The sequence below is a fragment of the Zootoca vivipara genome, chromosome 9 (assembly GCF_965207765.1).
Source record: "Zootoca vivipara chromosome 9, rZooViv2.hap1.1, whole genome shotgun sequence".
Lineage (NCBI taxonomy): Eukaryota > Metazoa > Chordata > Lepidosauria > Squamata > Lacertidae > Zootoca > Zootoca vivipara.
Window position 1 is genome coordinate 45,041,916 of NC_142592.1, and position 24,656 is coordinate 45,066,571.

General features: G+C 46.8%; 1 protein-coding gene across 2 annotated transcripts; it reads left to right on the forward strand.

Annotated features, from left to right (window-relative positions):
* Positions 1–895: 895 nt before the first annotated feature.
* PVALB (parvalbumin) lies at positions 896–21,064 on the forward strand. Of its 2 annotated transcripts, none has more exons than XM_035127857.3 (5): positions 896–1,025; positions 7,968–8,036; positions 11,912–12,044; positions 17,285–17,394; positions 20,826–21,063. In XM_035127857.3, exons 2-5 carry the CDS (start codon positions 7,976–7,978, stop codon positions 20,852–20,854), a joined length of 333 nt encoding a protein of 110 aa, XP_034983748.1. In that variant the 5' UTR covers positions 896–1,025; positions 7,968–7,975; the 3' UTR covers positions 20,855–21,063. The 2 variants fall into 2 exon arrangements, with proteins under 2 accessions (XP_034983748.1, XP_088533091.1); XM_088676965.1 differs by lacking the exon at positions 896–1,025 and adding an exon at positions 2,609–2,726 and having other exon boundaries at positions 20,826–21,064.
* Positions 21,065–24,656: the final 3,592 nt, after the last annotated feature.

The window sequence follows — 24,656 nt, forward strand, 5'->3', positions numbered from 1 at the left end:
AAGCCAAAAAAGTGCTAAGCAATAGTACTGTATGTATGTATGTATGTATGTATGTATGTATGTATGTATGTATGTATGTATGTAATTTCATCTGAAGATCACTGAGCAGTTCACAACCTAAAAATAAGAAACGAGAACGCAAAATACATAATAAAACAAAAACAAATTAATAAGCCCCTCTCCAAAAACATAAACAAGGGGGGGGGAGCCCAATTTCAAAGGTCATAGAAGGCCAAAGGCCTGGTTACAAAGAAAAGTTTTAGCCTGGCAACTAAATATATGTAATGAAGCACCAGGCAAAAACATAAAATATTTGTATAATTCTCTTCTTTCTACAGGAAAGTTTCACGGGATGAGATGGTGTTTCCTGACCCTCCTGGTGTCTAGTAGAAACCAATAAAGCAAATGCATACAGATTAGCCTAATTTTCATTATTATTATTATTATTATTATTTCACAGATATTTGCTTTTTCCTGGTGCCCAGGAGCGAGCCGGGGGTGTGAGTGTCTTGAGCTCAGATTCGGCTCCATAATACATCCACCACCGTACCTGCCTTGACAGAGGCGGCAGCTCTGCCCTAGTTCTTTCCTCCCCACCCAGGTGTGGCCGCTCTGCGCGGGGGCTCCTCCAATCAATCCCATCCTTCCTCCCGTTTGGCACACAGTTTAAATAGCCGCGCCGGGACGGGATGTCATTTCGATTCTCCGGGGACAAATAAATGGAAGTTTCATCAGAGCGTCCCGCCAGATTGCCGATGTAATAGGTTTCGGGAGCGAGAGGAAGGTGGGTGCCAAGGATTATTAATAGTGCCGCTTGATTAGTTAGGGAAAGGTAAATGTGATACTGCCATCACCGTCCCTGAGTATCTGACACCGGCGAGGAGGGGGACATCGCCTTCCCGAAATAGAAGAGGCAAGGAGCCTATATAAGTGGGGTGCCCACCCGGGGTTTCACCTTCCTGTGTGAGCACCTTCAAAAACCCACCAGCCTTTCCTAGCGCGCGCCTGGCACAAACATTAGACAGGTAAGTTTCAGGAATGGAGGCTGAGAGAGTGGATCCCGTTACTCCAAGGAGGATTCATCTGTGGGTTTGGGTTTGGGGAACGGGGGGTCTCTAAAGGTGCGGTTTCTCTCTCTACCTGCACGGTACAACTCTCCCACCCCAATAAAACAGAAGTATCCACCGCGTTAGAAGAAGCTGGGGGCTGCTTCTTTTTCTCCATCTCCAGCAAGGCGATCGTAGGGGGGGCCGGGAAACGGGGTTTATTGAGAAAGCACAGGAAGTAGAGATATAACTCAACCATGGTGTGCCTTTAAAAGGCCTATTTTGAAGCGAGAGAGAAGGGAGGAGGCGTGCATCTGATCCCGGTGCGTATTTGGGCGTGGAAAGTCCGAGATTAGGGAATTTATAATCGCTTTGAGTAAGGGATTGCCAAGCGCCCTCATCTGCTGCCTGTTTAGCTGGGCCCTCGTGCGCTCTTGTTACCCCGAAGATGATTGCAACCCGGATGTTTTGGGTGCGTTTTGCCCTCGAGAGAGAGAGAGAGAGAGAGAGAGAGAGAGAGAGAGAGAGAGAGAGAGAGAGAGAGTGAGTGAGTGAGTGAGTGAGTGAGTGAGTGAGTGAGTGCATGCTGCGGCGGTTCTCTTGAAACCTCAGAGGTTCGAGCCCAACTCTCAACTTGCGAAAACAAGAAGAGCAATGCTTTATGTTACAAAATAGGTTCGCTTTTCGTGAGTGTGTATGTGGTAGAACCCTGTTAGCTTTCCCCACGCTTTACGTTGCCCTACTTGAAAGAGGCTTCCCCACTCACCCCCAAAATAAGTTGGACTGGAGAAGTTTGCACAGATGGTTACTAGAACAGTTCTTATGTAGTTTTTTAAATTAATGTAAGGTCCAACATTTTTCCTTGCATCGGTTCCTTAAAGCCTAAAGAAGCGATTGTTCCTTGACGAAGAATCCTGTGTTACGCTAACGCTTGTTTTCTTAACTTTGCCAGCAAAGGTGGCTCAACCATCGCCCACATCATTTGGTTTCATGCCAAAGACCCACCCTCCGCTGGATTTTTCTTTATGTAATTGCTTTGCTTTCTTTCTAGTCCTCCCCCCTTGGGGGCGTTGGTAACTCCTTGTTAACCTCGGAAACGGGAGCAGGGGAATAAAGGGCATCTCTTTCTTGGCCTCCTATCACCTCCATCTTTTCTGGAGGTTTGCGCCGGAGGAGCGTCAGTCCGGCTTGGCTACTTGCGGATAGGCTAGCAAAAGCGTAGGCTGGAGGCGGGCCTCGGGTTGCAGTCCTCAGTCTAAAGGTAACCGCACCTTCACCTGAGCGGAGTGGGTGCGAAACTCGAGTCCCGCTCGCTCGCAGCAGCAGCGGCAAGCCGAGCATCTCTGCGGTCTGGCGGGCGGTCAAGAGAAGATTTGGCGCACCGTGACCCGAGCGGCGCCTGAGTGCAAGGGGTTGCTGAGTAAGGGCCTCGGCAACCAGGGCAGAAAGTATCGGGTGTATCGTAGGGAACAGGTGCTGCTGCTGCGTCAACACCACCAAGTTCCTTCCTTCCCGCTTCTCTCTCTCTCTCTCTCTCTGGATGGAAAGACCGAGTTTTCCAAGGATCTACTTAGCCGCCTTCTCCAAATCGGGAGCAGTGGGGGGCGGGTGGTGGGAGAAAAAGAGACCGAAGTTACAACCTGGGATGCTTTGGAGGGAAACCAGACGCCACGGCGACAGGTCAAACTGTGTTTAAACCAGGATCTGCTGACACAATCGGGTAGAAAGAAACGAGGTGGGGGGCTCTGATTTTAACAGCAAAAAGGGACGCGCGGATAAAGGGTGCAAGTGAAACTTCTCCCAATCCCCAATGGGCGTCCTTACTGCTTCCGCGGAGACCCACGCATTTCTCTCTCTTCTGTACTGAAGCTGGGACGGGGGGGGGAGAGAAGCACTGGGGAAAGAGAGGCAAACCATGGTGAGTGATCTGCATCCCCAACACGCCCTTTCGCTGTTAAAATAGGACCTCAAGATGTGATTTGTGTGGGACCACTTTACTGCCCGACAAAGAGTTCTGTGTCACTGGAAAACCTGCATTCTCCTACAGATCCGCAATAAAGCAGCAATAGTTTTACACACACACACACACAACTGTTTTGCAACCTCATACCAGGCAGAGGAACAGCTGGTGGTAGCAAGAAAGTTATGTTTGACCGGAATTTCACGCGGTTCGGGAGTTTCACAGAGCTCTTCCTCTTCCTCTTAACCATAGCTGCCAAGTTATCCCTTTTTTAAAGGGATTTTCCCTTATGCTGAATAGGCTTCCTCGCGAGAAAAGGGAAAACTTGGCAGCTATGCTCTTAACAACAAGCAGTGACAGGAGGAGAACCATTGCGTGTCACCTTTCCTTTCCGCAGTCAGGAGATCTGGGCGCATTTCCTATAGTTAGGTGTGTTTGACTGGGGAGGGTTTTCAAGAGGCAAACTGGTGTGGACCCCATCCAGATCTGGATTGGATGCTCCATGGCAGTTTTTGCTTCAAAGTAAAAGTGGCCAGCTGAAGCGCTTTTTTAAAGGGTATTTAATGTTGGGTGCAGTTTTTGGCCTATGAAGATAACTGGAAATTCCTGGACTGGATGAGAGTGCATAAAGGGGAGAAGAGGATGGATAAAATCCCAGTCTTCAGCTTCCTCTACTTCTGAAACTGCTTCCTCTTTGAAAGCATAGAAGAGTGATGTGGCCCACAGTAGCTGCAAACAGGGTTGCCATGTTTTAAAGTGGAGCAGGAGAACCTGTGGTCCCCCCAGATATTGTTGGACTCCATTTTCCATCAACCCCAAGCAATCACCGAGGGTGATGGGAGTTGTAGTCTCAATAACTTTTGATGGGTAGCAGGTTCCTCACCCTAGCCCTGCCTTTAAGATTAAACATGCATATATCACAGGTTCTTCTAAGTAAGAACCAATAGGAGTGCTGTTGCCTACAAAATCTCATGGAAAATAATAAAAGGTGCTGCAAGACTATGCGGAAGAGTCACTCTGCTTTTTCATATTGTTAACTTCAGCACAGAAATGACAGCCAAGGCCAGGGTTATGCTGTCAGATCCATAGCCTTGACAGTCTGTTTCTCTTCCTGGGCCTACTGCTGACATAGGTATCTCTTTAGATCCCAGTGATCTTGGAGCCACGCATTACATTTTTATTGGAAGCCATAAAATAAATGAGGCGTTCATTCCCCGAAGATTGATTTCAGAGTGTTGGAAAGCATTTCTGCACATTGGGAGCAGGCTTTCCAAGAGTATTTCTTCTTTGGGGATCAGCCCCTCCACTGAGCAACTGGAGAGAGGCATGTAATGCCCGTTAGCAGATTCTCCCATCCAGACCTTCCTCTGTTTACTAGCAGATGGACATATTTACTGTGTACCGTTGAAAGGCAGCTTGATGCATCTGTGGCCTGCCTTGCAGCAAGCATGGGTGATGTAGAGGCCAGTGGGCTAGTGTAGAATGCAGCTACTTGATTCTTCTGGAATAAGGCAAAATTAGCACAAATAGAGCCAAATATTTCTGCAGAAAGATCACTTATGGCGACACAGTGGCCAAGTGGTTTGAGCACTGGACTAGCACCTAGGAAACCCGATTTCATTTCTGTAATCGTCAGTGAAACTCACTTGAGTGGCCTTGAGCTAGTCACTCTCTTTCAGCCAAACCTACTTTGCAGGGCTGTTGTGGAGATAAAACGAACTCCTTGGAGCAAGAATGATACTGTATATAAATGTAATAAACAAACGAACAAAAAGATACCAAAGAATGATATGGCAAAACTGCATATGGGAATTTTGTTTGGAGAACGACACAATTGAAAGGCGCTTCTGTGTTAATGCCAGAAGCCTCAAAAACAAAATGGAAACATTGGAATGCTTGGTACTAAAAGAAGATAGTGGTGTGTATCAGGGACTTGGTGGAACAAGGAGAAATCAACAGAGAATACAGTTTTCCCTGGACATAAATGCTATAGGAAGGTTGCAGAAGGGCATTCTGTGGCAGTGCTGCTCTTTATGTCAGAAAGGGGGTGAAGTCAATAAACTAGGAAGCTTATCATGAAGAAGGGCTTCCAACGAATCACTGTGGATGTAAATGGCAGGCTCAGAAAAGTACAGTAATATAATATTGGGAGCCTACTGTCACCCCTTGACCACATTTATGAAGGTGATCTTGAGTGAGAGAAAATAGAAAGAGTTACATGACTCCCCTCAGTGGTCAACACTTAGCAAATGCTGCCACACAATTTATTTCCTGATTTCCCGCAATGCAAATGTTTTCTTTTGCTTTATGGGCTTCATGATCTTCTGTTGATTTTCAACATGGCATGCAAAATTCTACTTTTCATCTTTGCAATTGCTTCATTCACATGCACCTCCTGCTTTGGCTGCTATGTTCCCACTCCTTCTTTTCTGGAATATGTGTCCTTGTTTTTCCTCCTCTCTGTTATCAGTTCTCACTTCCAGAATGTGATACCTTCTTCTTTTTGGGATCTGCTGCTCCTTTGCCCATGCTCAAATGGCTTCTTAAAACTCATTGTGTCTCCCTCCTCTCTCCCTCCCACAAGAGCCAGTGTGGTGTTGTGGTTAAGAGCGGTAGACTCATAATCTGGGGAACCAGGTCTCCACATGCAGCTGCTGGGTGACCTTGGGCTAGTCACACTTCTCTGAAGTCTCTCAGCCCCACTCACCTCACAGAGTGTTTGTTGTGGGGGAGGAAGGGAAAGGAGAATGTTAGTGGCTTTGAGACGCATTAGGGTAGTGATAAAGTGGGATATCAAGGGATATGACCCTTGGGTACATTCCAACTCTATGATTCTATGATTCTGTATATATAGGATAGTTCTGAACTGGCTGACACTCATCAAGAAAAAGATATTGATGTTTTGATGGATACGTCACTCAGTGAGCAGCAGCTGTTTTGAAAAATCAAATACTGAGTTGTATTCAACTAACTTTAACCCACTGAAATTAATGACCAATGATCATGTCTAATTTGGTTCTATTGTCAATAGGTCTACTCTGAGTAAACATTAGTTGAATGCTACCCTCTGTGTTGGGTGTCATTAGGAAATGATTGAAAATCAAATGCTGTGTTTCATGTTGTGTTTATAAAAAAAATCTATAGCACATCTGAAATATCACATGGGCTTCTGATCACTTAATCTAAAAAAAGATATCCTAGAGCTGAGAAAGATGCAGAGAAGGACAGCCATGATGATTAAGGAGTTGGTTGCCCTTTTCTGAACCTCCCCTAGTAGCAAAGGCTAAACCATTCTGAGTTTTTTAGTATAAGTTTAGGGTGGTTGCATGGTCAATATTTTTAAAATCTTGAGTGATGAGCAGTAAGTGCATAGAGACATTTTTCTTGTCATTTTAGAACTCAGTGACACCTAATAAAAGTAAATGTGAGTAGATTCCTGTGGAACCCTCTGCCAGAGGATGAGGGTTTTAAACAGGACAAATTCATGGATGAAATTCATGGTTATTAGCCATGATAACTCAACAGATCCTCTATGACCAGAAGCAAATTGTCTCAATATCAGCTGCTGGAAGGCAAGCAAGGCAAATGTCTCCATGCCCTGTTTGTGAGCTTCCTAGAAACATATGGTTTATTCACTGTTAGAACGCTGAACGAGATAGATCCCTTGGCATGATCCTACAAGCCTATGAAGTAGTAGGCCCTTGTGAACCCCAATGCTATGCATATTTACTCAGTAGGAAGCCACACTGTATTCAGTGGGGTTTTACTCCTCAGTACAGGATAGCAGTTTGAACCCTAAAGCACACGGGAGATGCTGTAGTTCATCTGTGGGTTTTCTACCATTTCCATTGCTGGTTTGCCAACAGGTGGAAACACCGCGGGAAGAAGTAGGTGATGTTGGCGGGGTTGTACTTTAAATAACTGTGCAGAAAGAGGGATTTGGAAAGGTGTGCAGGGCTGGGGGAAAGCTACACCTGCAGAAATCCTCTCCTTTCCCTAGAATCAATAAACAAAGTCTCCTACTTAGAGCAGGGGGACTTTGACTGGAGGGCTTGGGTTCAAATCTTTACAGTGATGGTGAACTTTGGCCAATCACTAAGCTCTGTTTTTAAAACCAAAAAACGGGGGGGGGGAGCTAAGCTCCACCATAAAACTTCTTTATGGATTTGTTGTAAGGAATCATTGGGAAAGAAGGAGAGGAGAATCGATGCCCCCTCAACCTAGAGATACATCCTACATCCCTCCCTCCCACCCAGGACAGAGGTATCAGTCCCAACCTAGACACAGATAGATATTTTAGATGTATATAGAGATATAGATAGATCCCTCCCATACCCTAGATAGATAGCTACCCCTTTCATCCTAACTTTCATCTATCTATAGATAGATATCGCTCCAATCCTAGATATAAATCTAGAAACCCTCCCACCCAAGATAGGGATATGTCTATAGACATCGCTATCCCTCCCATCCTGGCTCCATCAAGAGATGCTCCAAAGGCATCTTCCTCGGGTTTTTTTGTCCCACGACATTATCTTTCCCTGGACCGGCCGACAGGTTGACCTTGACATGACTGTCTCTCGCTTCCTGCCTGCAACTCTTTCCCGCCACGCCAGGTGCTGCTTGGGACTGCGGCTGCAGAGAAAGTACCCAAACCTCTTGCCCCAGCCACAACCCCTTTAGCCTGCACCGGCCCCTCTCTTTTTTGCAAACTGGTGCTCGTCTGGCAGAGAGATGCGCGCACACACACACAACCTCGTGGCTCTCCTCCTGCTGCTGCTTCTGCTTGTGGCTGGCACTTCTCCAGCCCTTCTCCCGGTGTGCCATCCCCGTCCGGCACTGCAGTTTTGGTCATATGAGCAGAAATGATGAGGAGGGCACTCCCCCCTCTCTCCCTCCCTCCCCGCCCCCCTCCTCTCCCGTCTTCTTCTTAAATCTTTTGGCACTTTCCCTCCCAACAGTTGCAAGGATGGCGATGACTGACGTGCTCAGCGCTGACGATATCAAGAAGGCGGTGGCAGCCTTTGCAGGTGAGCCACGCCGGAGACTTCCAAGTACCGGCGGGATAGATGGGGTGGCCGGGGGTGGGGTGGGGGATGCATTGCGGAGAGTGGGACCCATATCTTCCAAAGTCCGGCCCAAGGAGATGCGGAGAGAAGGGGGCGGTTGGGGTTTTGCAGGCGCATATTGCCAAGCTGAGCCGGTACAAGTCCGGGGCTCAAGTCCTCCTCTGCTTGCTAACTTCCTCGGAGCACCTCTAGCAAGGCAAGGCAATGCTTCGTTGATTTTACTGCTAAGAGAAAAATCCACTGCGGGCGGGCTCTGTGCCGCAACTAGCGGAGAACTCCCCACCTTTGGACAGCCCCAAAGATTGGCACAGGGAGCCCTGAGTAATCTGGAGCCCTTCTGGCAGCAAGGCAGCAAGGCAGCACCCCAGCCCCCACCCCCAGCTACGACCTCCCCTCCTTATCCACCCCCAATTTCCATCTTTCCAAGGACTCGCATTCCTTGCTCTGCTTGCTGTGTGTGCTTTTCAGGATGCATAACTTTTTAAAAATATTCCGTGGGTTTCAGTTAAGCGGGGCTGCGGGTGTGGTGGCTGCAAAAGTCCAAACTTCGCCTGCAAGAGAGGCTTCTTCCCCGCTTTTTGAACATGCAAGCTGCTGTCCACGGTTCAGGACTGTGGACAGAACAGGGTTTACTCAAGGGTCTCGATCCACCCACCCACCCACCCGGCTGCAGGATTTGGCGGCCCCACTGCTTAGATGTGAGGCACCAACCTCCCCAATTTCCCACTCGGAGAGCTCCCTCCTTGGACGCACGCCTTCGCTCCCAAGTCAGGGTCTGGAGGCATGTGAGGTCACCGCCTCGCTGAAGCTACGCAAACCAGGGTCTGGCCAGTGCCTGGGTTGGAGGAGACTTCCTGGGAGCCACATCTACGCCGCTTTGGGTTCACTTAAGGTGGGGATATAAATAAAGGTCAATGAAGATCATTGGCCTGGGAAGAGCCATAGCTCAATGGTTAGAGTGCCTGCCTTGATTGCAGAAGGTCCCAGGGTCGATGCTTGCTCCGGCATCTCCAGGTAAATCTGGGCGAGATTCCTGTCTGAAACCCTGGAGAGCCGCTGCCAGTCCGTGTTGACAATATTGAGTTCGAAGAACCAATGGTTTGACTCAATGTAAGGCAGTTTTCAGTGACAGAACTGAATGGAGAAACCTTTAATTCGGCCCTGCCCACACGGATACGCAGAGTAACGCCAAGGTTACAGGTTCGATCCCCATATGGGACAGCTGCATATCCCTGCATTGCAGAGGGTTGGACTAGATGATCCTCAGGGGTCCTTCCAACTCTGCAATCCATGATTCCATGAAACCCTCAAACATGTGGGTTAGCATGTAAAACCAGGATCACAAGGCAGAGACACCCCAGTTAGGCCAGATCCACCTTTTCCAGGTGTCTGTAGCTCTCCGAAGCTTAGCGCCTGCACAAGATATTTGCTGTGTTCTAAGCAACTTTCAACCAACCAGGACATTTTTGGCCTCGACCCGAATGGACATGCTACAACCCACCTGTCCCCCCCCCTCTCCTTCTCCCTGCTCACGCGGCAACCTTGCTGAGAACGCCCAAGCGAAGGGCAGAGCTGGGAAGGAAACTCATCGCAGTAGCAGCCCAAAAACTCGAAGGGAAGGCGAGCTCGTCTGCAAATCGCATTAGTCCTTGGCACTTCATTGCTCTCGCAGTCTGGCTCCCGCGGGAAATTCGGGCCAATATGAAGACCAGGTCCCTCTCTAGGAACGGGCTGATTCCCCACCCCCCTCCTCTCTCCCTCTTTTTCATTCATTGGTTCTCTCTTGATTTGCATGCAGTGGCGGACAAAGGCTGCTGCCCACATCAAAGGAGGCCGGTCTAATCAGGGCACTTCTTAGAGGTCACTGCGTTCGATTTCCCTAGCGCCTCCCCCGGATTTAGAGCCCTTGGCGAGACGGTCCCGAAGTTTCATTTCAGAAGCGTTTAAGCTTCTGATGTCCTTTATTTGCAAGAGTGAGAAAAAGAAACAGCAGTCTCTGGGTAACTGCCCTAAATAATATGCATACCAAGGAATGATGGGGGGGGGGAGCCTTTGGAGAAAACCTTGATCTATCAGCACACCTGACTACAAGTTGTGGGGCTATTTATTATCTCTATTCCACTTCCTCCACCACCACCACCCCACTGCTTAGGTGTACAGGGCAGGTGACAGACTCAAAATATGACAAGTAAAACACAAGGCCTCTTGTCTTCCCTGGCAGCAGGGCTGCTGCAATGATGCTTAGGGGTGGGAGGTATGTTTGAAATGTTGTGTCTTCCACCACCCCTTGCTCCCAGGTCAGACCACATTCAGAGCGACCCGAGTTACCCTTTTTCAAAAGCCTGTCTTTTCTGTCCTGTCTCTGCTTTACAAATGTGCCTGTCTCATGGACAGCTAGCGAGGACCAGAAAAATGTCCGTCTTGGTTTCTGAAATGTGTGTGTTAGTTGTCGGTGAGGATATAACAGGGCCAATGAGCTACAATACCTCTGTGAGTCTCTTTCAAATAAAGTCAAAGTCACAATTGGCTAATATTTAAGTTGTATCTCTCACCCACCACCCAGCTCATGATGTCCAACTGCTTCGAACCATTGGGAAACATGGGACAGAAATGCTATAATAAAATCAATAATTTCCACCACACTCGGCCACAAAAGTGACTAGACCACAAATATTTCTCCTAGGTTCCCAGCTCACACAGACCTTTGTTAGACATTTGTGGCACATCAAGCATGAGACTCTTAATCTCAGGGTTGTGGGTTCGAGCCCCACACTGGGCAAAAATATTCCAGCATTGCAGGGAGTTGGACTAGATGACCCTCAGAGTCCATTCCAACTTTACAATTCTATTATTTTGTCAACAGCCCCAAGCGGGAATGGGTGTGGGGGCAGAAACTAGTTACCTTCCAGATTACCAAATTCATTCTGGTGCAGTTTCTCAGTTATGTCCATGGTGTGGCCTAAAGGTAGACAATGCAACAACTTTGCTAAAGCTTATAACAGGCATCCCTAAACTTCGGCCCTCCAGATGTTTTGGACTACAGTTGCCATCATGCCTGACCACTGGTCCTGTTAGCTAGGGATCATGGGAGTTGTAGGCCAAAACATCTGGAGGGCTGCAGTTTGGGGATGCCTGGCTTAGAAGCTCTGGTTCTAGTCACTATTTGGATAGAACACTACTTGGGTCTCCTAAGGATCCTGCTGTTGAGCTCCATAACTGAAGAAAGGAGACATAGGTTTATTGAAATCCTCTCTGATAGACATGTACTATACACTTAGAAGATCTTAGTTACGTCTCCGTCAACAGGGAGAGAAAGGAATCTATGCATGTGAATTCTCTGGTGCTTTGCAAGCTCCAGCAATGAATTGCAGGGGGCGCTTTGCAAGGCCTGACAATCAACTGATTGTCACCAGAGGCAAAAATGGATCACCTGATGTCATTGTGACATTGGGTAAATGACAGGTGAGCAGAGCTGCCCACTTGTCAAACTAGGCCCACAGGATGGGAGAGAGCTGGCCTTTCAAACAGTTCTAGTTCCTGCTCCAATATAGATAATAATTTTCTCTGTACTTAGCTGCCTGCCATTGAATGCGTATTGACTCCACTGGAAAGCACTGCGTGGTGCTAGACCTACGGTGGCCCATTCGCACATGCAAGCATCCTCTGGTGTTGTTGCTGTCACTACCAAGGAGCAGACATGGATTAACCAACCTCATGCCATCTGAAAATTGAAATATGAATGGGCCCTTTGGGGGTTAAAGAGTTAAGGTTGCTAAAGTGCCTTGCCAGCCACTCTAAAACTGAGGTGCCCTGTTCAATTCTCCATCTTCCTGCAGCTGCCGATTCTTTTAACTACAAGAAGTTCATTCAGCTGGTGGGATTGAAAGCTAAGAGCAAAGAAGATGTGAAGAAAGTTTTCCACATTCTGGACAAAGATCAAAGCGGTTACATTGAGCTGGATGAACTAAAGTAAGGAAAGATTCATGTTCCTCTCATATACCAGCTAAAATATGGGTTGTAGAAATAATGTGCAGCATGGACTTAGACATGTCAGCATCTGGTCATATCAATATATGCATAGAAGATGTTGAGCTACCTGCCATCATATGACTAATATCAGCCAACAGAAAAGGCAATGTCCACAATGCCTCATACCTAAACATTAATTGATCTTTTTGCTGCCCACCCTCAAAACATTTTGTTTTCACTTATTTATACAAGGAGAAGCCATCAACAATCAACCTTCCCACCCACCCAAGAAGAAGCACCAAATGTCTCTTTAATTTCATTTAGCTTTTAAGTCATTTCAGTTTTTAATCGAAGGTAACATTCCACAAGTTGCCTTGTGCCCTGGAAGCCTATAACAATGTTCTATAGATGTTGCATATGTAATGAAACTATGCCGGGTTAATCAGAAAGTAGTAGTTTTCTTTTCTCTTCAACTCTCTCAGACAAGGGTTGTCAGTTTCTCCAGTAATATTCAGTCCCAGAGTTGTGAGACCCAGAGCTCAAATGCAGTAAGTCTGCATTTAGTGTCTTCCAATTGTTGGATTTTTTGAATAGTCAAGTTACTTTAGAGCCGGTCTAATGTAAATACTGTCTGTTTAAGAGAAACAGGTGCCGGTGATTTCTGTTAATTGCTCACAGGCGTGGGCTCTGCTCCTTGTATATAAGGCTCTGCCAGAAAGCCTTCTGCATCTCTTAGTTAGATCTCTTAGTTGAATGTATCTCTTAGTAGATCACTCTCTCAGTTGAATATCTCTGTGTGATTTAATTCTCAGTTTAAGAGATTCTTAGTTGAATCTTAGTAAGAGAGACTCTCAGTTTAAGAGATTCCCAGTTGAATCTTAGTATGAGAGTTGCTTAGTTATAAAGCTAGTTTGCTGTTAATTCTTGGGTAGTTTAATGGGAGTTATGTGGGAGTTTGTGGGAGGTTTGGAATGGTTTGTGGGTAGATAAAGTTGCTAAGAGAGAAAGCATTTATCTTTAAAGTCTCTTTAGAGTCAGTTTGTTTTTCAGTTAAAGAAACCCAACCATTTGTATTTTCATCTGCATGCTTTTACAAGCGTGCAGCTAGTAAGGGGTTTCATATAAGGGAGATAATTCCCTACGCTCTTGGTGGTGTTTTCTTAGCCAGGTCAACAGGGCCGTCTTAAGCGCCCCTGGCGCCATGGTGCACCGGATCTCTCCGGCGCCCCCCCCCCCTGTTTCCCATACTCTGCATGAAGCGTACTTTAAAAGGCCGCTGGAAACTGGGATATATGATTTAGGTTAAGCAGGTTCCAATACCCAGTTTTCTCCAATATTATTCTGATATATATATATATATATATATATATATATATATATATATATATTCCAAAACCAATACCTTGCAATAGTAAGTCAAACTTCAAACTTCAATCATCAGGTGAGTGATGAGATCCTTGTGGGAAAGTTGTGGAACAGTTTCTGAATAGTTGTTTGTTTATATTTGATATACTGTCCTTCATCCAAAGATCTCAGGGCGGTTCACAGAATAAAACCATAAAGTGCATAATAAAAACAAGAACAAGAACAAAACAAGCCAATAAATAACACACACACACACACCGCACACATTTAAATGATGTAGGATGTTAATCAGCCAAAGGCCTTGCTGAAAAGGAACATTTTTGCCTGGCACCTAAAGGTGTATAATGAAGGTGTCAGACAAACCTTGCATAGAGCATTCCACAAATGGGAAGCCACTGCAGAAAACTCATGTTCCTCTTGTGGAGGAGGCACATGAAGAAGGGCCTCTGATGATGATCTCAGGGTCTGGGGTGGTTTATATGGGGAGAGGCAATCCTTTAGGTATTGCAAGTGGTTCTGAGCTGTTTAAGTGTGATAGAAGTGCAATTTTAGGATACAAAGGGATATATTGTTTTGTAATAAGGCCTGCTTTATGAAAAACTGTTGTCACATGTCCCAACCAAGATAAGCTAAGTTTATTCAATGTTCGTTCTTATTTTTGACTGGTGAAATACAACCAATGCAGATCCAAGAGCTCAACCAAGAGTAAGAGCCTGTGATTTTAAATTCAGTTCTGTAGCCAGACATGGGGGAAGAAGGACTAAGGTTACATCCTAAGTCATACTAAAGGCTCTCATCCTAAGGGCTAAGGGTAATCCTAAATCAGGTGTGGGGAACCTTTGCCCCTCAAGATGTTGCTGAACTACAACTCCCATCACCCCTAGCCATTGACCATGCTTGCTGGGGCTGATAGGAGTTGTAGTTCAGTAACTTCTGGAGGGCCAAAGGTTCTCCATTCAAGTCCTATGTCATAGAATCATATACTTGGAGGAGTCTTGTAGGCCATCTTGCCCAGCCTTCTTGAGGCTGGAAATCCAAAGCAAGAGCATATCCAAGAGTTGGATGTCCAGCTTCTGCAGAAAGACCCCTGGGGAGGGAGACTCCCACCCCCAGTAATTAGTTCCAACATCAAACTGTTCCTGCTTTTTAGAAGTTTCTCTTAATGATCAACCAAAATCTACCCTCATCTCATAGAAGCCCATTAGGTATACCCTGCCCTCCAGGGTACTGGATAACAAGTCTTTCTTCTCTACCGTGTGACAATCCTTCAGGTATTGGAAGAGTGTCATCATGTCTCCCCTCTCAGTCTTTTCTTCTCCAGTCTAAACTGGAGAGCAGAGCAGAGCAGCAGAAATTGACATAGTCTAATCAAAAATATTAGTGCGACCCTATGTATGCCTAAATCAGGCTTGCTGTTTAGGACTGCAGCCTAAAGGTATATCATTTATTAAAACATTTTAATAACATTTCATGTTAATAGAAAAAATTAAAAAGTCAGTGCCAAGTGCCGATTGGGTTGGAGTTGTTTGCCTTCTTACTGGATCCAATATTGCCTGCATGTTATTTTCCCTTATATCTTTGCAAGTAAGAGGGCTATAGCCTTTTTATTTTTTAGATGAAAGATGAAAATTCAATGAAGGGGATCTGGATTATCCCGGGGGGGACGACGACTTGCAGCCTTTGCCCCCACCCAGCTACAGCCCTGCTTGCAAGGGCTGAGCTCACGAAGTAAGCACTTAAAAAGAGGAGTATTCTCAAAAGAGAACGACGGATGGAAGGAATCTGTAACGTGGCTTGAAATAACTGCTGAAGCATCTGAAATAGAGCTTTCCCTTGTGAGACTCTCTTCCACCTGAAGCAGCCTCATGTGACAATTTCCTCTCTTTCAGCGACATTAGGAAGGTCACCCTCACGAGGCAGGACAGGGCCAACTGTTCCTCTCCATGTTAGCCTGTTGTGCTTGAGCTCAGTAAAAGACAGAATGAGAGCAAATCCACAGACACTCAATCCAGGCAAGCCAAAGGCAGAGGTAGAGGTATTGATGGTGGTTCTTGGGGAAAATGCTGATTTGTGAAAAGGGTCACACCCCTCCTTAAGTTTGCAGGTTTAGGGGTGCTCTTAGCTTCAGATGTTCAGGTGACAACTCTAGCCAGGAGCGTGTTCCCTCACCTGTGGTTGATATGCCAGCTGTACCCTTTCCTGGAGACCAGGGACTTAGCCATCATTATCAAGGCCGTCTTAAGCATATCTGGCACCGTGGTGCAAAGATCCCTCCAGTGCCCTCCCCCCCCCGTTTCCAAGCGTTATCAAGCCTCTGCAGGGATCACTCTCCTCCCGCGGAGGCTTGGGAGGCAAGCTGCACACCCGCCAGCCATATGGTTGACGGGGAGCAGCTGGCGTGCGTGCAGGGAAAGGGAAGGCTGCCGGCAAATCTGCATAGCTCCCCCACTCACTGGGGTGCCCCTGAGAGGCCGGCACCCTGGCACAATGTGCCACTAAGCCCAATAGGAAAGACAGCTCTAATCCAGTGTTTCTCAACCAGTGTGCCTCCAGATGTTTTGGGACTACAACTCCCATCATTCCTGACCACTGGTCTTGCTAGCTAGGGATGATGGGAGTTGTAGTCCCAAAACATCTGGAGGCACACTGGTTGAGAAACACTGCTCTAATCATTATGCATGTTATAGTAAACCACTCCACTTGACTATAGGAACATGCCTTCTGTGAGGCTCTTCTTGAAGACAATCTAAAAACATCAGATGGTCCAGAAGGAGGCAGTGTGACCTTTACATGGTACTATCCACCGGGGGGGGGGGGATGTAACACTGATCCTCTGAAAGCTCCACTAGTTACTTGCCCAGGAGTAGCCAGTTGTTGTGGGATAACAACACTCATCATCCTACCTAGGATAGCCAATGGACAGGGGTTATGAGAGTTGTACTCTGACATCTGGAAGGCACTACATTGGCTACCTTTGTGCTAGTCTGCTTCTGGGCTAAATTCAAGCACTAGTTTTGACCTTGAAAGCCCTTTGAACCTTAGGAAGTACCAGTACATTGTCCCATATACAACACTTGTTGTTGTTGTTTAGTCTTTTAGTCGTGTCCGAGACTTCGTGACCCCATGGACCATAGCACACCAGGCACTCCTGTCTTCCACTGCCTCCCGCAGTTTGGTCAAACTCATGTTGGTAGCTTTGAGAACACTGTCCAACCATCTCGTCCTCTGTTGTCCCCTTCTCCTTGTGCCCTCCAATTTTTCCCAACATCAGGGTCTTTTCCAGGGAGTCTTCTCTTCTCATGAGGTGGCCAAAGTATTGGAGCCTCAGCTTCAGGATCTGTCCTTCCAGTGAGCACTCAGGGCTGATTTCCTTCAGAATGGATAGGTTTGATCTTCTTGCAGTCCATGGGACTCTCAAGAGCAGGCATTACCAAACTTCGGCCCTCCAGATGTTTTGGACTACAATTCCCATCTTCCCCGACCACTGGTCCTGTTACTTTTATTTTTATGATTATGCTTGGAGTATGGTATTTCTTCACTAAATAGACCTGCAATACTAACCCCAAGGCCTTTCAGTATCTGGTGGATGTGCATTTGCTCTACCTGACCCTCACATATGGCTTAATTCCTGTTCTGCCATTTTCAGTGCTGCCCTACTTTTTTTATTGTGAAATGTTTTAAAAATGGAACAAAATTATGTTTGATTGGGTTTTTATTCTGTTCCTTGAACCACTTTGGAGCACCTTTCGGAGGAAAAGCTGTCTGCACATTTAGATAGCAAATATGTGCCACATGCATAAAATTTAAAAGCTGGGTAACTCTGAGATCTCATGAATTAGCTTCCTCTCCCCCTCCCCCATTCTTCTCATTCATAGGTTTGTATTGAAGGGCTTTACCCCTGACGCCAGGGACCTGACTGATAAAGAAACCAAGGAATTCTTGGCCGCTGGAGATAAAGATGGAGATGGCAAAATCGGTGTTGATGGTAGGTGCTTTGCCTGGAGAGTTCAAGTGTAACGCCAGCAGGTCAGAAATAATACCAAGAACAACCATGCATTGTATAGGAAAGATTTTCAAAATGCATGCTGGGATGCAAGAAATAAGAAACAAGAAAGATGTTGATTCAGTAATTGAATACTCCTGTTACCCCAAGGCAACTGGTTTCCAAAGAGGTTGTCCACTGCATCTCTGCCATTTCCCTCCAATCAGTCATTCTGCCACATCATTGCACTGGAAGTTAGGCAATCATTTACCCTGCAAAGGTGCAGCGGCACACCAAGCTCTCTTTGCAGGAGGCTGCCCACTGCATCTCTGCAAGAGTCGTGGCTTTGGGGACACATCCTTTGGGGCAGAACAGTCAATCATGCAAACATATACCTCAGAGAGTGAGTTCCTCTCATTCTGTCATTGTCTAAAGTGTCTCCTGGGTATAAGGGTGAGGTGTATCTCCATTTTTAATTCAGAACAAAAGTGGGGCACAGTTATCAGAAGGTGAGAAATGGTAGTCTAAAGTGACGGGACTTGGGTGAAAGGGCAGGCTTCAGAGGAAAAGGACAGCTGACTTCAGGCACGAGGGGAACCTTGACAGAGCACTGTGAGATAGGACTTCTCCTAGGTCAACAAGTCCTGACAAGCTTACTTGGCAATGGCAGCAGACAACAAAAGAATCATGTCTTAGCATGGGCGTACCCAGCATGGGGCAGGGGGGCAGCTAGAGAGGACAGGCAGGGACACTGCCTGCTGTGCTCCGCTTCAGCCTGAAGCGAAACGGCGGCAGCGGCAGCAAAGCTGCCTCTGTTGAAAAAAACCTGGACCTGGATCTGGGCTAACTTCAGCCCACACTCCTTCAAGTCACAGCGAGCACAGCACAGAAAGTGCTGCCCCACAATGCTCTGTGGCACCTCATTTGCAAATGAAGTGCCGTGGAGCATTGTGGGGCAGCACTTTCTGTGCTGTGCTCGCTGTGACTTGAAAGAGTGTGGGCTGAAGTTAGCCCAGGTCCAGGTCCAGGTTTTTTCCTTCAATGGAGGCAGCTTCGCTGCTGCTGCCTCGTTTTAGTCACCGCTGCCATTAAAGGAGCGGGTGAGGCAGGAGTGCTAGTGCGGGTGGCTCCGTGTGCTGCCTTGCAAACGGCCCCCTTTCCTCTGTGGGGTGTGGACATTGGCCATGCCTCCTGGGGGGATCCTGGCCATGTCATTGCCAGCTAGCCAATCGGGTGGCTGGGGGCATGGCTGGGAGCGCGTGGCTGGTGTGCCCCCCTAGCTTTGATCCTGGGTACGCCCATGTGTCTTAGCCACCATTTTAATTTCCTACAAGGCCCCTGAGTGTCTGCTTTGGATCTCTCCTCTCTCTCAAGAACTCTGTCACATGTTTAGCATAATCTGGCTTAGACTTCAGTCTCAATTTAAGCAAACCCTTCATTATTTGGTTACAGGTAGGTAGCCGTGTTGGTCTGGATCGAAGTAAAATAAAAAAATTCCTTCAGTAGCACCTTAAAGACCAACTAAGTCTTAGTTGGTCTTTAAGGTGCTACTGAAGGAATTTTTTTTATTTTCCTTCATTATTTGTTTGCAAATCCACATGAAACTTCCAGACTCTCATGAATCTGGGCTGCGGTTTCACTCTCCTTATCATGCACCATCTGGGCATCTGAAATACTGCTTAAAATTGTGGTCTTGATTCTGCCTGTCAGGGCAACAGGGAAGTGACCTCTCTAGCAAGTTTACAGGAAAGCTCTGTGAGCCTCAGCTCTTTCATGTGCCTATCTGGCAAAACACACATTGTTGATTTGACTGCATAAAAATATCCCACAGAGCACTGCTACATTGTGGGCATTGGAGGAAACTAAAATTGTGGCTCCTAGACCAAGTCAGGCAACCCAGGGCAGGTGTCAGCACCAGTGGGTCCTAGCAGCAACCCAGGGGTCTGAGCAAAGAGTTAATGCCAGTTCACATGCAGTTGGCAATTTAGCATCATTGCCACCTTTGCTACTCACAGCTGAGGGTGAAGGATGTGAAGTAAGGCAAAGGGACACGGCTTTAGCTTCCTGCTGTTGATTAATCTGCCAGGAGAGCATGTCTGTATATGTGTTAGGTATATGCATACATTGGAAAAAGACACCCTCCTCCACCCTTTTCGATCTACTGTGACCATGTTTGTATTCTTGTGCCACCACCTCTTTCCATGAAGCATGCCAGGGGAAATGCATGATTCATAAATCTAGGTCATATTGGTGTACAGTACAGTACTAGAAACAGGAGTTGGCATGTATCCCAGAGCCAGCACTTCAGTTGTGTCTTTGGCCATAGGAACAGAGAGAGACATGTCATGTGCTGATCTGGCAGTCTTCCATGGTCATTAAGATGCAAAAACAAGTCCAAGAAGGAGATGGAGATCTACTAAGGTGGCCCTTCGAAACAGATCTCTAAGCAAGCCAATAAAAGTCAGTCTAGATGGGTCTCTCGATTTGCATAGGGACTAGGAAATGGGGGTGTCAATATTGTTGGGAGCTAATGTCTCTAACCTTTTCCTGGTTGCTTTGAATTGGGTGGTGTGTGCAGGAACCCTTCTGCCCTAAGACTCCACAGAGGCAAGGAGAGCAGCTGAGAAACCAAGGAGAAAGTGAGGCACACACCAAACTCACAGAAATGTGCTGTGGAGATGCAGGCCCCCTGAAAAATTAAATCCTGTAGACTACAGGGTACTCCTTCAGAAGCGGCTTCCCTGCAGAGAAGGTACTTGTGAAGTACCACTCTGCAGGATTCGACCAACCTATTCTCAGCACAATGGTGGTGATGGGGAGAGGCTGCACCTCCTTCCCCATCCTGCTCCTTGCCTGACCATATGTTTAATTGTGAACCCTAATTAAACATTAGCCCAGTCCTCAGGTCGATGCAGGTTGAGGCTCTCCCAGTTCAGGTCAGCTTGCAGGGTGGGAGCTGTGTACAAACCTAACAATGCCAAATCTCTTGCATCCCAACCTGGCAACTTAACTGGGGGATAGAACTAGATGATCCTTTTGGTCCACTCCAACTCTACAATTCTATGAATTGTCAGCAAACGACGAAGTGAAATGAGTGGTTTTTTACCGGGTAAAGAGAAATAAAACCTACCACCTCCAGATGCTTTGGACTACAACTCCCATCAGCTCCAGGCCCCACAGCTATGCTGGCTGGGGCTGATCATGGGAGTTTTAGTCCAAAACATTGGAGAGGGGACCAAGTTGGCGAAGACTGCCTTAAAACATTTACTCCCTTATTGTGCTCCTGACGCCAGTGAAATTGGTGATTTGACAACTGTGTCCAGAAAAACATACTGGATCTCAGAAGACATGAACAACGAGGATGGTCCTTTTCGTCACAGCCCTCATAGGGTGCAAACTTGACTGTCTCCTCTTCCTCTCTCTTTTTCCTCCAGAATTCTCAACCTTGGTGGCTGAAGCATAAAGGCATTGACCAATCTCAACCCTTCATGCACCCTTCATTGCCTGATTCCAACTGTTTTTTGCTGAGCTCCTTGGTTCCTCTTCTATTTATTTATGTTATTTTATACTCCAACTCTGTTCCTTGCAGCCCTGCAACTCTGTAAATTGTGCTGAAAGATGCTGTTAAAATAATAAAGGTCACATCAATCTGGGCTCCATTTTCTTTGCCTTTCACATGTGCTTCATTTTATTCCAACTTGAAAGGATGGAGGGAAGGCAAAGAAAAGAGGGATGAGTTTAGGGATATAATCCTCTTGGCTATCTGGATACCCCTTTGCTGAAGCAGCTCAGGCTGGTATAAGGTCAGCAGCATGGAGGAAATTATTTCAGTAGGGATATGCCAATGGCAAATGATTTAATCTCATTTCACTTTGCGGCAAGACTGATTTCATACTCTCCCAGATATGCGCACTCATGCGCACGCGCACACTTAGCCTTGACAAATCTCTAGTGATAGCAATTACACAACTTCATTTGGCAGCCGATTCCTTTGATTTAACTGTTCTTGAAGCTGTAATAAAACATGTTTTAATGGGTTGCCTCGGATTTCCCCCCAAACATTTTTTTAAATGCTCAGTAAATCTTCCCCAACACATTACATTTCCCAAATGCAGGGAGCCATATGAACAAAAAGGCCATACAGCTACATCAGTCTGTGTCGATCAAACTCAAATATCGTTTCACAAATGGCTGTAATGCAGCCATTTCTAGAATGGGAAACAGCGTGTGTCAACCAGTAGTACTAGTTAGTAGCTTAGGGCAGGAAATAAAGTGACTCATGCTATGAAGAAATTTAGATGATTAGAAATCACTTCACCGAGACCTCAGCATAACTAGGTACACTCCTGCCCCATGAAAAAATAATGTAGGGTTCTTTTTATCCTTGACAGCAAGCAAGGTTTTGCTTTTAAATCTGATCCAATATAAAGGCTGTTTCTGAAGATGAAAAGCAGCTTCTTCCTGGATCTTTGCTACTGTTCTGCAGCAAAGAAGCATAAGTGCTATTGTCAGAAACCTGGAAAAGGGAATCATTTTCTCCACTGTTTCCATTCTCCAGCACAAGGGCTCGTAGCTCCTTGGTATCTGCTACTTTGCTATCTCATCTGAGGCTTCTCACTACTCTGTGAGCTGCAGGTTCAGAACATTCACATGGAGGTCATCCATGACACAGCGCCTAGTCAGGAACTACTTTAAATTTTTTGCATGGGGTACAGATTTGACCAGGGCCGTCTTAAATGCCCCTGCCGCTGTGGTGCTCCGGATCTCTCCGGCGCCCTCCCGCCCCGTTTCCCAGCGCGGCGGGCGGGCGCAGCGGCGGGCGGGGCGGGCAGGCACAGCGCGATCTCTGGCGCCCTCCCGCCCCGTTTCCCAGTGCGATGGGCGGGTGGGCGCCGCTGCGTGGCGGACCGGCGGATCGGCCGGCCAGCGGGCGCAGCTCGCGGCGCCTTTCTGGCGGGCCGGCGCCATGGTGCCCTGCGCCACCGGGGGTCTACCTAGAGCCGGGCCTGGATTTGACTACTCGGCAAACCAGAATGAATTCTTTAGTTCAGCATTGGCCATTGTCACAACAGTCTCCTTCTCTTGAACCTTGCCACTTGATTCCCCTCGACCACAGTCCTCCTCTCCAGCCTTTGCTCAGTGCCCCACATAGAGCAAGGTGCATTAGAGTGATGAGAGAGGCATGGCTATCAATAACACATTACAGAGTACCCGAAGACTGGAAGGACAACCCCACCCCACCAAACTCTGGTGCAAATGTAACAGTTCAAGTCTGCAGACTGTCAAGGAGTTTGTGAAACCAAACAAAGCAGAGCTGTGTGGCTCTTCCTTGTACCATGCACAGGAAACACCTCAATTGCTACGGTGCAAACTTATCTGTGCACCACAGATAGCAGCCAGATAGGGTGAGCCATGGGCCATGGTGACTGCAACTGGGAGTCCCACAGCATCTGAAGGACCACAGATACCCCAGCTTTGATTTTTTTATTTTATATATTTTATTTTATTTTTTATTTTTTTATTTAAATCACCAAGAACCAAACACAAACAGTGAAACCCCCAGGCGGCCAATACATTAGGTATACATCTCTCTCTCTCTCTCTCTCTCTCTCTCTCTCTCTCTCTCTCTATATATATATATATATATATATGTAAAAATCGTGAAAGTGTGGGCTCCACTTTTCTCCGTAACCGCTTGACCGATCGTCCTGAAATTTTGACACAACGATCCAGCCCACTCCCCGAGTGTTCCTAGGGAAAAAATCCCTCAGAACTCACAGGTACAGACCTCTGCGCAGGTACAGACCTCTTTTTTAACAAAGTAAAACAGTGCCCTCAAGTGCATTTCCTCCCACAGTACACCCCCTCCCTTCCTGTGAAATCTACACCACACCCACAAACCCCGCCTCCACCATGAGATCCACCACTCACATACATCAATCCGGCAGAGGTATTGAAGACCTCAGCAGAACTGAAAACGGGCCTTTTACAGCAACAAGGCCCAACATTGCCAAGTGGAGGTAGGGGCCTGCCGGGGTGGGGGGTGGGGGCCCAAATAGAGGGCAGGGATAGGTGATGGGTCACAACAGGGTGGGGGGAGACACAGGGATGAAACCTGCCCTCTCCACAGTATCTCGCCTCGGCTCAGGGGGACTCTGAGGCTCATGGGGATCTGAAGGGGGGGCTATTACCCTCCATCTCACAGACTAACACACAGCAACATGTGCAGGGCCAGCTAGTAAACAATAAAAAAATATTTAAATCAACCATATGTACAATTCTATATGTATTAAGCTCCACACTCCACAAGGTTTATTTATCTTTTAACATTTTAATTACCCCAATTGTTCAAACCTACCCAAATAATTCAGTATCTTTTCAAACCAATCCTCCTCTTTCTCATTGACCTTAAACCCTTTCATTTTACGCATCTTCACAGTTAGGTATTCTAAAATTATAATATTATTCTATTTTCCCCTCCATTTGTTCACCCCAGCTTTGATTTGAAGAATTCACTAAAACAAAGACAAAATTGGGAAGGTAAAAAAGGTATTCATCTAGCACTGAAGAGGAATCAGGAGAGATGCAAGGTGAGCTGCCCTGGAAAAAGCCTTCTACAAATGGGGCACCACCACTGGAAAGGCCCTTTCCCCATTGTAGTGTCTCAGCTCAGATGACACGGTACCTATAAGGTCTCCTAATAAGGTTTTGTCCTGTTGCAGGATGAGCCATCCCATGTCATAATATCCTTGTTTCAGAGGAGCAGTGTGTCATGCGACTACCCAGGTGGATGCAACACTGCTCCTCCTGATGCAATGCAGACTTTGCTAATAGTCAGAGGCTCTTTGCAGCACAGATTATGTGCAGCACCACACACGCAATGTGCAAACGGCTTTCAGATTTGTGCTAGTGTGGATTTCAGCCTGATGGTGCATCTACATGACACACCTCCCAGCATTGCTATTACTTTTAAAACTCCCCCGCAAAAACAAAATCTGTGGCACCCAAAAGAAGTATCTGCAGTCACAATAACCTTCCCACCCCATTAACCACCTCCACCCCACAAACACACACACTGTGCCAGCTCTCCAAGATGTTACCGCTTTAAAGTCGCTGGTCTGCGTAATCATAAGGTGCAGACTCAGCATCCTCTTGGACGTTCTCCCCTACCTCATAGGCAAATTTAAACCCACACACCCACAAATATGCTGATCTTCACGACACCTGACTAAGGCCATTGCCTTAGGTGATCACCTCACCTTTCC

What these genes read in the sequence shown, in the direction of transcription:
- PVALB (XM_035127857.3), top strand. Translation starts at nt 7,976, where the DNA reads ATGGCGATGACTGACGTGCTCAGCGCTGACGATATCAAGAAGGCGGTG. An exon ending in GGCGGTGGCAGCCTTTGCAG is followed by an intron (nt 8,037 to 11,911) that starts GTGAGCCACGCC and finishes ATCTTCCTGCAG; the next exon opens with CTGCCGATTCTTTTAACTAC. An exon ending in TGGCAAAATCGGTGTTGATG is followed by an intron (nt 17,395 to 20,825) that starts GTAGGTGCTTTG and finishes TTTTTCCTCCAG; the next exon opens with AATTCTCAACCTTGGTGGCT.